This window comes from Pipistrellus kuhlii, unplaced genomic scaffold (genome assembly GCF_014108245.1).
Source record: "Pipistrellus kuhlii isolate mPipKuh1 unplaced genomic scaffold, mPipKuh1.p scaffold_m20_p_18, whole genome shotgun sequence".
Classification (NCBI taxonomy): Eukaryota; Metazoa; Chordata; class Mammalia; order Chiroptera; family Vespertilionidae; genus Pipistrellus; species Pipistrellus kuhlii.
In genome coordinates, this window is record NW_023425493.1 from 8,841,281 (window position 1) to 8,856,411 (window position 15,131).

Below are 15,131 nucleotides of genomic sequence, written 5' to 3' on the forward strand. Positions count from 1 at the left end.
ATGATAGTGGAATGAATGTAGATATCAAAATAAACCCTATCGAATAAAAGAGTAATATGCAAATTGACTGTACCTCTGCTACACCCACAAGCCACACCTACCAGACAATCAGGAGTGAATATGCAAATAAACTCAACCAATTGGCTCCAGCCATGGCGAGCAGAGAGAGGCTTGGGTTTCCCCAGCAATGGAGGAAGCCAAGCTTTCCACTTGCCCTTGCCGGCTTAGGCCTCCACTTAAGGCTACAAAGTTTCAATGATAGAAGATAAAATAAATCCCAACAAAATGGTGGCTGCCATGGAGGAAGCCAAGCTTCTGCAGCCCTGGCTGGCCGTTTCAGGCTACAAAGTTTCAATTATAGAAGATAAATAAATCTCCACGGAAATGCTGCCACCATGGAGTGAGCAGAAGCCTTGGCTCTGCTCCAAACTACAAAGCTTCAGTTGTGGAAGATAAATAAATCCCAGATACCAGGGCCTTCGCTTGGGTTACCGGGGAGTGTGGCTGGCCTGCAGACCAGCACAGGTCCCTCACCCAGGCCACCCCACACCCCAAGGGAATCCCCAACCTGATCCGGGACACCCTTCAGGGCAAACCAGCTAGCCTCCTCTCATACACCAGGCCTTTATCCTATCTAATTGTATCTAATAAAAGAATAATATGCAAATTGAGTGTTGCTCTAACATACAAGATGGATGCCCCCATGTGGACACAAGATGACCTGCAGGGGAGGGCAATTGGGGGTGACAGGCCTGCACGGGAGGGCAGTTGGGGGATAACAGGCTGACAGGAAAGCAGTTAGGCATCAGTCAGGCTGGCAGGGGAGTGGTTAGGAAGCGATCAGGCTGGTAGGAAGAAGCAGTTAGCGGCAATCAGGAAGGCAGGCAGGCGATCACTTGGGAGCCAGCAGTCCTGGATTGTGAGAGGGATGTCCAAAAGCCATTTAGGCCTGATCCCCCCCTCCCCCACATCCCCAATGCATGAATTTCGTGCACCATACCTCTATTATATCTATAAAATCCCCAAATATATAACTCATGATACAAACAAGATTTCACATCAAAATTAGAAAGTGTGCCAGGCCAGCACAGCCAAGGGTTCAGTGAGCCTGAGTGGAGGCAGTGAAAGATGAAAGAAAAGACGGGCAAAAGAGAACATAGCTGGGGCTCCGTGGATCTCCTGTGCCTGGCTGAGGCCACAGAGAAGGATCCTCAGCAAGCTGAGGCTTTATTTTATAACCAGAAGTAAACAAGGTAGTGGTCACTATAATTACAATGTTCTTGTGAGTTTCATTGTTTGGGCAGCACTTGCTGCACCTCCTACAGCCCATTAGCTACCCAGGAAGGAACAAGGGGGCGGCCATAAGGTCAAGCTTAATTGTACTAAGAGGGCTCTGCCCTCTAAGCTGGGACTTGTTTATGTCTCTGCCACAGATCAATCCAAGGCTTAATTCTATAGCCGCTTCTTACAAGAAAGTATTGTGAAGTGAATAAAAATGCCATACGTCAACATTTGTGGGATACAGCAAAAAGCATTAGTAGGCTACTAATAGCATGAAATTCTTCTATTAGTAAAGGGGAAACACCTCAAATCAGTAATACAGACATCTGTTTGAACCTAAAACAAAGAGCAAATTGTACTCCAACTAAGTAAACAAAAGGAAAGATAGAAATCAGTGAAATTAAAAAGAGAAAAATGTGGAATTAGTGAAATCACCTAGTTATTAGAGATCAATACAATGTGTTAACATATAACCATTCTGACAGAAAAGAACGAAAATACAAGTTACCAATATTAAGAATGAAAAAGAAGACATCACTAAATATATCTGACAGGTATTTAAAGGATAATAAGAGAGTAACAAAAACAACTTTATGTCTATAGATCTGACAACGTACCTTCTCATAAAGAGAACTGTTCTCCTTGGGGAATCTATCAGACATTTCAGGAGTAAATAAAAGCAGCGCTACACAACCCCTTCAGAAAAATCCAAAAGGAGGTGTGGGGGAATACATCTCCCCTCATTTCATGAGGATTGCATTGTTCTCATACTAAAACCAGACAGAAATATTTCGGAAACATTAAAAACAACATCCATAATGAACATAGAACCAAAAGTCCTCAACAAAATAGTAACAGATCAAATCCTTTAATAAATACATCATAATCAAATACAATTTATGCCATGCATGCAAGGTTAATTTAAATTTAAAAATTAAATTTACCACATCAGGACATATAAAGAAGAAAACTATACATGATTATCTTTTTTTTTTTTAATATATATTTTATTGAGTTTTTACAGAGAGGAAGAGAGAGGGATAGAGTTAGAAACATCGATGAGAGAGAATCATCGATCAGCTGCCTCCGTCACACCCCCTACTGGGGATATGCCCGCAACCAAGGCACATGCCCTTTACCAGAATCGAACCCGGGACCTTTGAGTCCGCAGGCTGACGCTCTATCCACTGAGCCAAACCGGTTTCGGCTATACAGGTACATGATTATCTTAATGTGAATAAAAGCATTTGACAGAATTCATCATTTCATTATACAACTAAGAATAGAACTATCTGTCCCTGAAAAATGGCTCTTAAAAAAAAATCCCATAGTTGACATTTCACTTACTGGTACCTGAATGATTTATTTCCCCATTAGGTAGGAACAAGACTAGGATAGTTCCTGCCCAGTACAGTAAGGCAAGAAATAGAAATAGACATACATGATAGGATAAACAAATAAAGTAGATTATATTTACTATATATCATTGTCCATGTAGAAAATTCAAAAGCCTGAAGTTTTAGCTAGGTTGCAAGCATAATAAGATCAATGTACAGAAATCAATTGTATGTCTATATTTTTGTAAGAAATCAGTAAGAAATTAAAAATTTTTTACATAATTTCTACTAGAGTTTCAAACTACATATAGTATTTGAAAAGAAATTGTATAACACTTTGTGCAGGATTTAAATGGTAAAAGTAACATTTTTATAGAATAAATTAATAGACCCTAATAGAAATATAGTGGTTATGAATTAGAAGAGTAAATCTTAGTAAAGATAGCAATTTTCCATAATTAATCTACAATTTTGGCACAGTCCCATTAAAAATCTTAATAGAGCCGGAACTGGGTTGGCTCAATGGATAGAGCATAGGCTTGGGGACCAGTCAAGGGCATGTACCTTGGTTGCGGGCATATCCCCAGTAGGGGCTGTGCAGGAGGCAGCTGATCGATGACTCTCATGGATGTTTCTAACTATCTCTCTCCCTTCCTCTCTGTACAAAATCAATGAAACATATTTTTAAAAAAATCTTAATAGAACTTTTTGTATAAATAGAGAAACTGATTCTAAAATTTATATGAAAATACAGCAAAGGAATAAAAATTTTGAAAAAGTTAGAGGAATCATTCTACGTATTATCAAACCTTATGACACACTAGAGGCCCAGTGCATGAAATTCATGCATTTGGCGGGGGACCGGGGGCAGGGGGTGTCCCTCTGCCCAGCCTGCACCCTCTCCAGTCTGGGACCCCTCGAGGGCCGTCTGACATCCCTCTCAATTCAGGACCACTGGCTCCTAACCACTCACCTGCCTGCCTGCCTGATTGCCCCTAACCGCTTCTGCCTGCCAGTCTAATCACCACTCCCCAGTTAGCCTGATCAACGCCTAACTGCTCCCCTGCAAGCCCACTTGACCCCAACTGCCCTTCTCTTCTGGTCCAGTCACTCCTAACTGCCCTCCCCTGCAGGCCTGGTCACCCCCAACTGTCCTCCTCTGCCGACCTAGTCGCCCCAACTACCCTCCTCTGCTGGCCCGGTCACCCCTATCTGCCCTCCCCTGAAGGCCTGATTGCTCCCTACTGCCCTCCCTTGCAGGGCATCTTATGTCCACATGGGGATGGAGTGATGTGTGTTGGAGTGATGGTCAATTTGCATATTACCTCTTTATTATAAAGGTACTTTAAAATATGTTAAGACAGTATGGAATAGAATAGAGAATCCAGAATAGACCCTTTCATCTGTATACAGTTGGTTTACCACAGATATACAAATAATTCAGTGGAAAAATGGTAAAAGCACAGGCACAATTTGATACCCATATGCAAAAAAAAAAAAAAATGACAAAAAAAAAAAAACTCCAAAAAACAATCTCAACCCTGTTTTACACTATATAAATTTACTTAAATCATCATAGACTTAAATATTAAAGTAAAAAGAAAAAAAAATGTTTACAAGAAAATATAGAAAGTATTTGTGATCTAGAGAACAATTTCTTAAATACAACCCTAAATGCATAATCTTAAAAACTCAAAAATTCTGTTTTCATAAAACAGTTATAAGAATATAAATATGAACCATAGACTTGAAGATATTTGCAAAGCACATGTATATAAATCTCTGAAAACAAATAAGAAATCATCCATTTTTTTTTTAAAATGGGCAAAATGTTTGAATAGACTTTTTCCACCAAAGAAGATAAACTGGTGGCAAAAAAAAGTACATGAAAATTACTCAATAGCATTAGTCACAGAAATGTAATTTAAAAACACAGCAATAAAACTAAAAGTAACAATCATATCATTTCAAAGATATGGAGTAATTAGAACTCTCATACATTGTAAGTTAGGAATGCAAAGTGGTATGTGAACTTCAGAAAGCATTTGATGATTTGTTATAAAATTAAACATGTACTCACCATACAACTCAGCAATCCAAGTAAATCTTTTAATGTTCACATAGAACCCTATTATGAGAATATTCATAGCAGTCTTACTCATAATCGTCTCACATTAGAAACAGCCCATCTTTTTCAGTTGGTGAATGGCTGAACAACTATGGTGCATCCATGTAATGGGAGAATGCTCTGCAATGTAAAGGATTGAGCATCTGATCTTGCAAGTACAGAAGTGAATCAGTCTCACATGCATTATGCTAGGTGAAATGAGCTGTACTCAGAGGCTGTCATCCCATTCTGACATTCTGAAAAAGAAACAATATAGGGATAGAAAACAGATCAATGGTTAGCTGGTGGGAGTGCTTGGGGGAATGGAGACGGGGAAAGTTGATTACAAAGTGGCATGAAGGAACGTTGGAGGTACTGGAACTTTTCTATGTCTTTACTGTGGCGATAGGTACATGGTTTGTATTTGTGTCGATGAAACCTCATTCAGCTGAGCACTTATAAGGATGAGTTTTAACCTATATAAGTTATATCCACCAATTCTAACTTACAGAAATAATTTCTGTGGATAATATCAGCTCAGCACAACAGAATAGATCAATGAACTTCAAGTGAGAACAATAGAAACCTACCAAATGATTTGAAAGAAATCATTTTTAATATATAGAGAGAGGAAGACTTACAACCTAGGGAACTACTACCGTGTTTCCCCGAAAATAAGACAGCCTCCGAAAATAAGACCTAGCGCATGGAAAGATAAGACATCCCCTGAAAATAAGACCTAGCGCAACTTTGGAAGAAAAAATTAATATAAGACACTGTCTTATTTTCGGGGAAACAGGGTAGCAGTCAAATATGAATGGAGAATAGGAGTCAAATATGCATGTTTTTGTAGGATAGAAAGAGTATAGTGGTTCTCAACCTTCCTAATGGCTTGACCCTTTAATACAGTTCCTCATGTTGTGATGCCCAACCACAAAATTATTTTCGTTGCTACTTCATAACTGTATATTTGCTACTCTTATGAATCATAATGTAAATATCTGTGTTTTCCGATAGTCTTGGGAGACCTCTGTGAAAGGGTCATTCGACCCCCCAAAGGGGTTTTGACCCACAGGTTGAGAACCGTTGGTATAGATGATTATTTGAACAATTATCCACATTTGATCCAAAACAAGCACATCACTAGTTCAGGAAATTCAGTGACCCTAGCACGGTGGTCGGCAAACTCATTAGTCAACAGAGTCAAGTATCAACAGTACAATTGAAATTTCTTTGGTGAGCCACATTTTTAAAATTTCTTCTAACACCACTTCTTCAAAAATTTTTAAACTTCTTCTAACGCCAGGCCTTGGTATTTTGTGGAAGTGCCACACTGAAGGGGCCAAAGAGCCCCATGTGGCTCGCGAGCCTCAGTTTGCTGACCACTGGCCTAGCAGAATAAATAAATTTTGAAATTTTACCAAGAACCCCCTGCTGAAGTAACCAATCATGTTAAAACTTCTGAAAACCAAAAAGGAAAAGTAGCCAAAGAGAGGGGGAAAACACCACCAACATCTTACATTCACCTCATCCCTCTAAGAGTGACAGCTGACTTCTCTTAAGGAACTTGTAACTAGAAGACAATAACATCTAAAGTGCTGAAAGAAAAATAAAACAAGACTCCTAGAAATCTCTGTCAAGGAAAAATACTGCTAACCTACTGGTCTGAGCATCTGCCCCCTGTTGGTTAGTGCTCACCATAGTGAAGGGTCGAGCGGTAGGTTGAATGGTCAATCTATGGGTCGGACACTTAGCATATCACACTTCTATTATACACGATAGGTTTACTGACTATATTCCCTATGCTGTACTTGACATCCCTGTGACTGTTTTGTAACTGCCAATTGGTGCTTCTGAATCCCTTCATCTTTTAAGGAGAAATCTTTTAAGACTGAAGGTGAGATAAAAACATTTTAAGATAAACTAAAGCTAAGAGAATTGTCACCATCCTATCTGCACTATAAGAATTGCTTCAGGAAGTTCTTTAGGCTGAAGGGAAAATATACCTGATGGAACTTCAGGTCCACATGCAAGGAGGAAGAGCCAGCTTACGGTTTACTCTCTTAAGATGCTCTCTGTACTTCCTGCCAGCCAGTGTTCTGTTTTTTCCAAATTCTGCCAAACCCATTACTGGATCCTGAAATTAATCTAGAAGGTCCTGACCAATCTAGAAGGTTCTTCCTGAGAAGTAGAGTACAATGGGAAATACCAGGATATATACACTAGTATGAAGTGTAATGGTTAACTTTTAACTTTATCTCAAGTCTGTACGATTATATACTGGTTTGCAATGGAGTTTTTGGCTTCTGGGTTAAATTAAAAGAAATGCATGGAAACACCGCCCTGACTCCATTGGCCTTTCCCTTTCTTGAACATCCCAGGTCTTGATGTTGGCAGTACCCGAGAACTTTCTCTCTGCCTCTTTGCAGAGCCAGCTTCTTTCCAACTTTTACGTTTGAGCTGAAGCATTTTCTCATCACAAGAGTCTCTCCTGCCTTTCTACAAAAGTAGTGCACTGTACTCGGTGTCAGCATGAAATTTTAACAAAGCCCTAGGGCTTAACAGCATCAAAAGACTGTGTTTGAACTTACTAGGAAATTGTATCTGGTAGCAGACCTTTCTCAAAACCTGTCATTAATGGGGGGAAGATGTAGGAAAGCCAGTAAACTTACTGACAGTTTGTTCTAGGTGGGAAAAGATGATTGGACTGTGTGAAATCTATTCACCTGGAATTAAAATGCAAAAATAAAGTGTGTTTTTTTTTTTTTTAAGAAGATTAAAATCCTGCTTTCTAGTCCTTGCCTGTTCACAGTGGAAATGACTACCTTGCACTAGGTTTTCTCTCCAAGGCTAAAACAGCTTTCTATTAATTCTGAAATTTCTTCACGTTTCAGTGGTCAGATGTGAATTTCCATCAGTCACTAATGGAAAGCTTGTGTCAGGATTTGGAACAAAATTTTACTACAAACATGAGGTTCAATTTGAATGCAACGAAGGTTATTCCCTTAAAGGCAGCCCCAAAATTGTCTGTGAAGCTAATGCCACCTGGGTACCCGAGAAGCCTCGCTGTGATAAAGGTACAAAGGGTGTCTTCTACTTCTTGTCCTGTTTGGGTTTTATTTCTTTGAAATATAAATGGCAGAGTAATTGAAGTGAAGCAGTTTTAGTATCTATGTCTTAACATGACACAAAGTCACAAAGAATTCTGCTGTTGTTACTTGTGTATTTTCATAGGGTTGGCACGTTTTGTATATCACACAGGTTATAAATTTGTCTTCTTTGATTTTATGTGTAAAACTGTATAGCAGCCATCTGTAAGAAAATTGAAGCATGGGTATTTACATTTAAATAAGTTAAGAATGAAGAATGAAAAGACCATAATTTCTAAGTGGTTAATCCAGTCGAAATTATTTTCTTTTCCAGTGGTGACTCCTCCTCCTCCCAGTACCACAACTCCGATTTTGAGTCCTTCAGGTTTAGTAACATCCTGCTTACATTTTCAAAACTCTTCTGAATTATTGGTGCTAGTGCCAGCGATAACTCCCAAGTAACTTGATCCACTCTACATTATTTTGTTTTTCAGTGTCAACTCCTCCCAGCACAAAACCTCCAATTTCCAGTGTCACAGGTTTAGTAACTTCCTACTTATATTTTTCAAAACCTTTCAAATTCCTGGTGATTTTTCAAAATCGTTTCAATTCCCAGATATTTTTTCATAATCCTTTAGCTATCTGATGATTTACACTCATTCATCCATTTTAGTAACGAAAGAACGAAGCACGTATTTACAGCCATTCTAGTTGTTCTATGTAATGATTCTAAATTTATTTGCCATGGTCCTCAGCTAGAAACAGCTGTTAACTTGGCACGTTACGTAAACTTTAAGTGTGTTTACAGTATTTATATGAAAGATTGTTCAATACCTACCTCCCTGGATGGTAGGAACCATTAAGTGGGATTCCTTCAAGCATTTAGTTCAGTATGTGGCTTACAGGAAGTTCTTAAAGACAGCTGTATGCCCTAACAGCATCACTGCAGTAAGTCAGTGAACAAGGAGACCCATGGCTTCTGTTCTATAGTGTTTTTGTTTTCCATCATCATCATTGCTATTTCATCCATTTTAAAAGCGATCTATCCGGTGATGCCTTTACAGGGTGTCTTCCTGATCCAGGACAAAGTTTAATTTCCTGGACTGCAAACAGTTTCATTCCTTTTCTAGTGCAATTTCAACTGGTGCTTTCGGGCAGTGTCTCTAGAACAAGACCCAGATTGCTACTACCCTCCACTCTCATCTCATACAGTTATTCTTTTTGCCTTTACTGGCTCCCTGATCCCCCCCCACCCCTTTATTTTTTAATCCTTACCTGAGGATATGTTCATTGATTTGAGAGAGAGAAAGAAGGAGAGATGAATTGGTTGCCACCCATATGCAAGCCAACTGTGGACCAATCCCACAATCTAGGTATGTGCCCTGACTGGGAAGTAAACCTGCAGCCTTTTGGGATATGGCCAGTGGTCGGCAAACTCATTAGTCAACAGAGCCAAATATCAACTGTACAACGATTGAAATTTCTTTTGAGAGCCAAATTTTTTAAACTTCTTCTAACGCCAATTCTTCAAAATAGACTCACCCAGGCCGTGGGGGCCAGAGAGCTGCATGTGGTTCGAGAGCCGCAGTTTGCCGACCAAGGAGATATGGGAGCATGTTGTAACCACTGGGCCAGGGCTTCACTAGCATTTTCATTTGGGAATAGAAGCTAAATTTCATAGCAACTGAAATAGAGGGGAAAACGTAGGTACTAGAATGAAATGGAGGACTTGTTGCAGGGACTGTCATCAGCCACTCGGCCTAAGACCTGAGGTTATTTTCATGCGGTGGGAGGAGCTGTCTTTCTGATTTCAGTGCTGCTTTCTCTGGCTTCTCTTTGGTTTCAGCAGAACCAACAGGCAGGGGCAGTAGTGGGAAGAGCATTAGCCTGGGCTGACCTCACTCAGGGCCCTCCATTGGTTCTGCTTACTCCTGGAACGTCATTTCCGTGGGCTTTAATTTCCTGTTGGTTAAGGAGGGTGTTGAACTCACACCTCAATCATTGGCTTTCAGTTTGCTTGTACAGTTTCTGTTTTCCTAAGACATTAAAAATTGAGGGAAGTTATGCATGTCAATATGGTCATTAGAACACCTTTTTATAATTCCTGTAGATCTGGCCCCTTGATCTTGGTTGAGCACTGTGAGGTTTGAGGGGTGGAGTGAGAAGAGATGGTTTTTGCATGTGAAGTTTATACTCACTGACCCACCGTGTTTACTCACATGCAGATGCACTGTGGGATACTGTTTGTTGATATGCTTTTTTGAATGAGTTGACCATGTGAATTCATAAAGGGCTTATAAAACACGTTTACAATTTAGCATTTGAAAGAAGAAGAGCAAATTGATTGTAAGGAGTTTCTAAACTAGAGGTTTTATTATTTTATTAATTTTTATTGTTGAAAGTATTACATATGTCCACTTTTTCCTCCCATGGACCCCCTCCTGTCACTCCCGTGCCAGGCCTTCAGCACCCAATTGTCTGTCTGTGTCCATGGTTATGCATACAAGTCTTTGGTTGATTACTTCCCACCCACTCACCCTCTCTCGCCTTCCCTCTGAGGTTCTTGTTCCATGCTTCCATGTCTCTGGATCCACTCAGTTCATCAGTTTAAATATCAAAAATCAAAATTATTCATGTGCCTGTAAAATATATTTTGTTATTAAAGAATCATTAGTAACATGTAATAGTGATAAAGTAGCTCTAATTCTGCTCATATTGAAAAATATATTGTACAAGTAGTACTGAGGGAAAAGAAAAGGATAGAAATGATGTACTGTAGCCTAATGCTGCTTGAATGGTATTTTTTAAAAGATACAGATGTAGCCCTTGCTGGTGTGGCTGAGTTGGTTTAGCGTCCTCCCAAGCACCTACATGGTTGCTAGTTCGATTCCTGGTCAGGGCACATGTCCAGGGTGCGAGCTCAACCCACTTGTCGGGATGTGTTCGGGAGGCAACTGACCGATGTTTCTCTCATCTCCATGTTTCTTTCTCTCCTTCCTTCCTCTCTCTCTAAAAATCAATAAAAACATATTTTAAAAAATAAGATACAAATGTTAATTCTGAACCTTTTTTTTTTTTTACTCTTTTTACTATTAAATAACGTGATTTCCATTGCAAAATACAAAGCTGTAGTGAAGATTGTTATGCATACATTGTTATGTATTTTTTAAATATGTATTTAGGTTAAGTGCCCAGAAGTAGAATTGCAAAGTTCAGAAAGTAACTGTATTTTTTATGGTAATGACTAATTAACATTTTTATAAATCAAAATTAAATCCATAATATATTGATAAGGCTGGTGAATGGAATCAAATTTATTTTTCCAGGTGTCAAGCCTAGTCCACCAACCAAGCCTCCAGTTTCAAGTAGTCCAGGTTCAAAAACTCTTGTTCTACTTCTATTGTTAAGTTTATAAAAATGATAGGTGGAACATTTTCATGTTATGTATTAATTTGCATTCCTTTATCAGATAAGCTTTTTTTTTGGTCTAAATTACTATCATGTCCTTTGTTCTGTTAGGTTTCTGAATTATTTTTGCTGATTTATCAGAACTTTTTTTTTAAATTAAAGCCCCTTTTACCTGAAGGGAATATTTTTTTTCTAGTTGCCTCTCCCCTCCCCATTATTTTTACCAGTTTCCTTTTAAGATTTTTACACTATTGGGTGTAAAAATATAACTACTTTCAATTACATAAGTAGTTTATTGTATGAATATAAATTTGAAACATTATAGAGTTAGAGTCTCCTTCTCTTAGTCCATTGCATCTGTTCCTATACATCAATATCTTGTATGTGTAGATCTCTACATATTTTGGCAATTTTTCTTTTATCTTGCACAAAAATGGCATTATGCTGTTCATATTTTTCAAGCACTTTTTACACTTAACATCTTAGATTGGGTTGCAAGGGTCCTCAAACTTTTTAAAGTGGGGGCCAGATCACGGTCCCTCGGAGAGCTGGAGGGCCGGACTGTATGAACTACTAATTCCTACTGTAACACCTCGGCTGCGCTCACTGCCCAAAAAACCTGGCGGGCCGGATCAGACTCCTCTGCGGGCCGCAGTTTGAAGACGCCTGGGTTAGGGTTAGCGGTTGAGCACCGACCAATGAACTTGGAGGTCATGGTTCGATTCCAGGTCGAAACACATGCCTGGGTTTCAGGCTCTATCCCCAGGGTAGGGCAAACGGGGGATGGCCGATCAATAGTGCTCTCTCATCATAGTTGTTTCTCTCACTCTCTCTTTCCTCCCTTCCTCTCTGAAATCAATAGATATATTCAAAAATTAAGGTATATATATTTTTTTAAAAGATTGGGGTTTGTAGTAAGACTTGTTCCCATCCTTTTAATGATGACTTTAATATATGCCATATTTTGCTCTATCAATGGTCATTGATAAAAGTTTTTTATTTTGATGAAGTCCCATATATCCATTAGTTTTTTTTTGTTGCCTGGGTTTTTGCTGTCACATGGCCAGATCCAAAATCTTGAAGCGTGTCCTCTATGTTTTGCTATCAATGTTTTATAGTTTTAGCTCTTATGCTTAGTTCTTGGATCCATTTCGCATAAATTTTTGTATATGATAAAAGGCAGGAGACCAGCTCCATTCTTTGCATGTAGATATCCTGTTTTCCAAGAACCACTTGTTGACAGACTGTTTTTTCCCCTTTAGATATCCTTAGCATCCTTGTGCACATTTGACCATATTATGTGAGGGTTCATCTCTGGGCTTCTATTCATTTGGTTTCTGTCTTTATTCCGGTACCACTGTGTTTTGATTTTTGTAGCTTTTTAGTAAGTTTAAAAATCAGGAAATTGGAGTCCTCTAAATGATGCTGTGTTTTTTGTTGTTTCAGGATTGTCTTGGCAATTTTTAGATCCTTGGTTTTATAAATTAGACTCTACCTGGTTTGGCTCAGTGGATAGAGTGTCAGCCCATGGACTGAGGAGTCCTGGGTTCAATTATAAATTGGATTTCATAATTCTGAAGAATACATACATATTCAAGGTGGTGATAGGGGATGCATGTAACTTGTGGGTTACTATTTGTAATATTAGCCCAGGATGTCTATTTATCCATGTCATCTTCTATTTCTTCAGTAGTGTTTCATAGTTTCTAGTGTAGGAGTCTATCTCCTGCTTAAGTTTCTTAGTATTTTATTTTTGACACTTTTGTAAATGGAATTGTTTTCATAATTTCCCTTTTGGATTGTTCATTTTTAATGTCTAGAAATGCAACTGATTTGGGGGTGCACATTATGTAGCCTGCAGCTTTTGCTGGATTTATTTTTTAGTTTTAACAGGTATATGTTTGTGTGTGTAATTTTTAGAGTTTTCTATGTAAAAGATCATGTCATCTGCAAAGAGAATTTTAGTTCTTCCTTCCCAATTTAGGTGCTGGTTATTTATATATTTTTTGTCTTGTTTCTCTGACCTAAACTTCCAATATGATGTTTAGTAGAAGTAGGAAATGCAGGCATCCTATTTTGTTCCTGATCTTAAGGGAAATTTTTTCATTCCTTTACTATTGAGTATGATATTAGCTATTGGTTTTTCATAAGTGGCCTTTATTATGTGGAAATTTCCTTCTCCTATAGATTAATTTCTAAATCCTTTTAAGCCTTCCTGTTTGTTCGTTTTTAATTGATTTTAGAAAGGATGGGGGAGAGAGATAGAAAAATCAGTGATGAGAGAGAATCCTTGATTGGCTGCCTCCTGCATACCCCACATGGGTTTGAGCCCATAACTCGGGCATTTTCCCCAGCTGGGAATGGAATCATGACCTCCTGGTGCATAGGTGGAAGCTCGATTACTGAGCCACGCCAGCCAGGCCCTAAGTCTTTTAATTTTATGTAGAATCACATCAATCCATAGGCTAATTTTGATGTTAATCTAACGATAAATTTAATTACTTTATCAAAGAATATTATCATAGGAAATGTTACTGGACAGGAAGAAGACTTCTGGTGACATTGAATATAAATTTATAATATTTTATGATATTTGGAAAAGAAACAATTTATGTGAAGAAAATAAAATTGTAAGGGTTTTATTCTCAAAGGTAAAAATTTTAAACTTAAAATTTAGAGGTCTTAAACTTTGTTATTGTCTTCTTTCTCTTTTTACTTATTTCCTTTTTTTCTTTTTTCTAACAGGTTCCACTCCTGATCCTGGTGAAACACCATCTAAACCATTAGGTATTATTTTAGTAATGCTCTGCAGTGTGTGATTTTAATGTCCTACATGGAAATATATTTTGATTATCTATAGTATGAGAAGGTATAACCTATCACTAACGTGTGAGAATTAACATTTGGTAATTTTACTAGTAATAGTGTAGATACCATGACAAATCTAAACAGTAGTAGGTGTAGACACATATAATTAATACAGTTTTAAGAAGATTCCTTTTGAGGTGAGGTAACTTTCTCAAATGCTGTATTTATTTATAGGTTAAAATTTGTAGGCTATAACTTTCTTTTCATGTGATAGTGTCATTTTGTGATGGCAATTGGTAGGTAAGTTTTCTTTCTATTCATACCTTGCATACACAAGCCTTAACGTACTGTGAGTTGGGTAAATTTTTTTATTCATAACAAAGATAGTGTATCATACTTTATGTAGACTCAAATAGTTCACACAATATATGTTCAAGAAAATGATCATTATAGTTGTTGCATTTAAATTAAGTATATGGATTTTTGATGAATAAATGAAGAAAAATGTGTATTACTTTTCTTTACATTAGACTAATTTAGTAAGGTGTTTTATAAAACACATGTTTAGGCCAGTTAAGTTTCCCCTCTGAACACTGTGGTCAAACTGTCACTGTGCCAGTAAATCCAAAGCACCTTCATTCATTAAACACTTGACAGTTTTTTTTAATGAGGTTAAAAAGCATAGAGGTAAAAAAAAAAGACATTGTATGTTTTGACTCATATAAATTAAGATATAATTAAGATTTTGTAGAATTATTACATTCTTGATAGTCAAAAATAATTGTTTGTTTCTAAGCAAAATTTTACCCATGTGCCCTGGTGTTTCTTTTGCATTCTTAGAATCCCCTTATTATGTCTTAATTTGAAGTGGGTGTGCATGAGGAAGGAATGATGATAAGATAATGTATTATTTGTGAAGATTCAACATACTAAATTTCTGTAATAATAGAACTTTATTATGACTTATTCCCCAGGCCCACCACTGTTGATGTAATAAAGTCATAAGAAATGGTAGACTGAATACTGAACTATATAAACTAAGATAGAATAATAGATTTTTAAAATGATTTTCCCACTAATCTAGTGAATTGTATTTGTTCT

The 15,131-nt window shown here is 37.8% G+C and overlaps 1 protein-coding gene across 1 annotated transcript in view; it reads left to right on the top strand.

Moving 5' to 3' along the window:
• The window catches only part of LOC118721253 (C4b-binding protein alpha chain), a 230,715-nt gene that overhangs the window by 204,345 nt on the left and 11,239 nt on the right, over positions 1–15,131 (top strand). Inside the window, exons 16-20 of the mRNA XM_045583091.1 lie at positions 7,620–7,802; positions 8,149–8,199; positions 8,309–8,353; positions 11,141–11,189; positions 13,966–14,009. Coding sequence (XP_045439047.1) covers positions 7,620–7,802; positions 8,149–8,199; positions 8,309–8,353; positions 11,141–11,189; positions 13,966–14,009 — 372 coding nt within the window. The remainder of the gene's footprint in view (positions 1–7,619; positions 7,803–8,148; positions 8,200–8,308; positions 8,354–11,140; positions 11,190–13,965; positions 14,010–15,131) is intronic.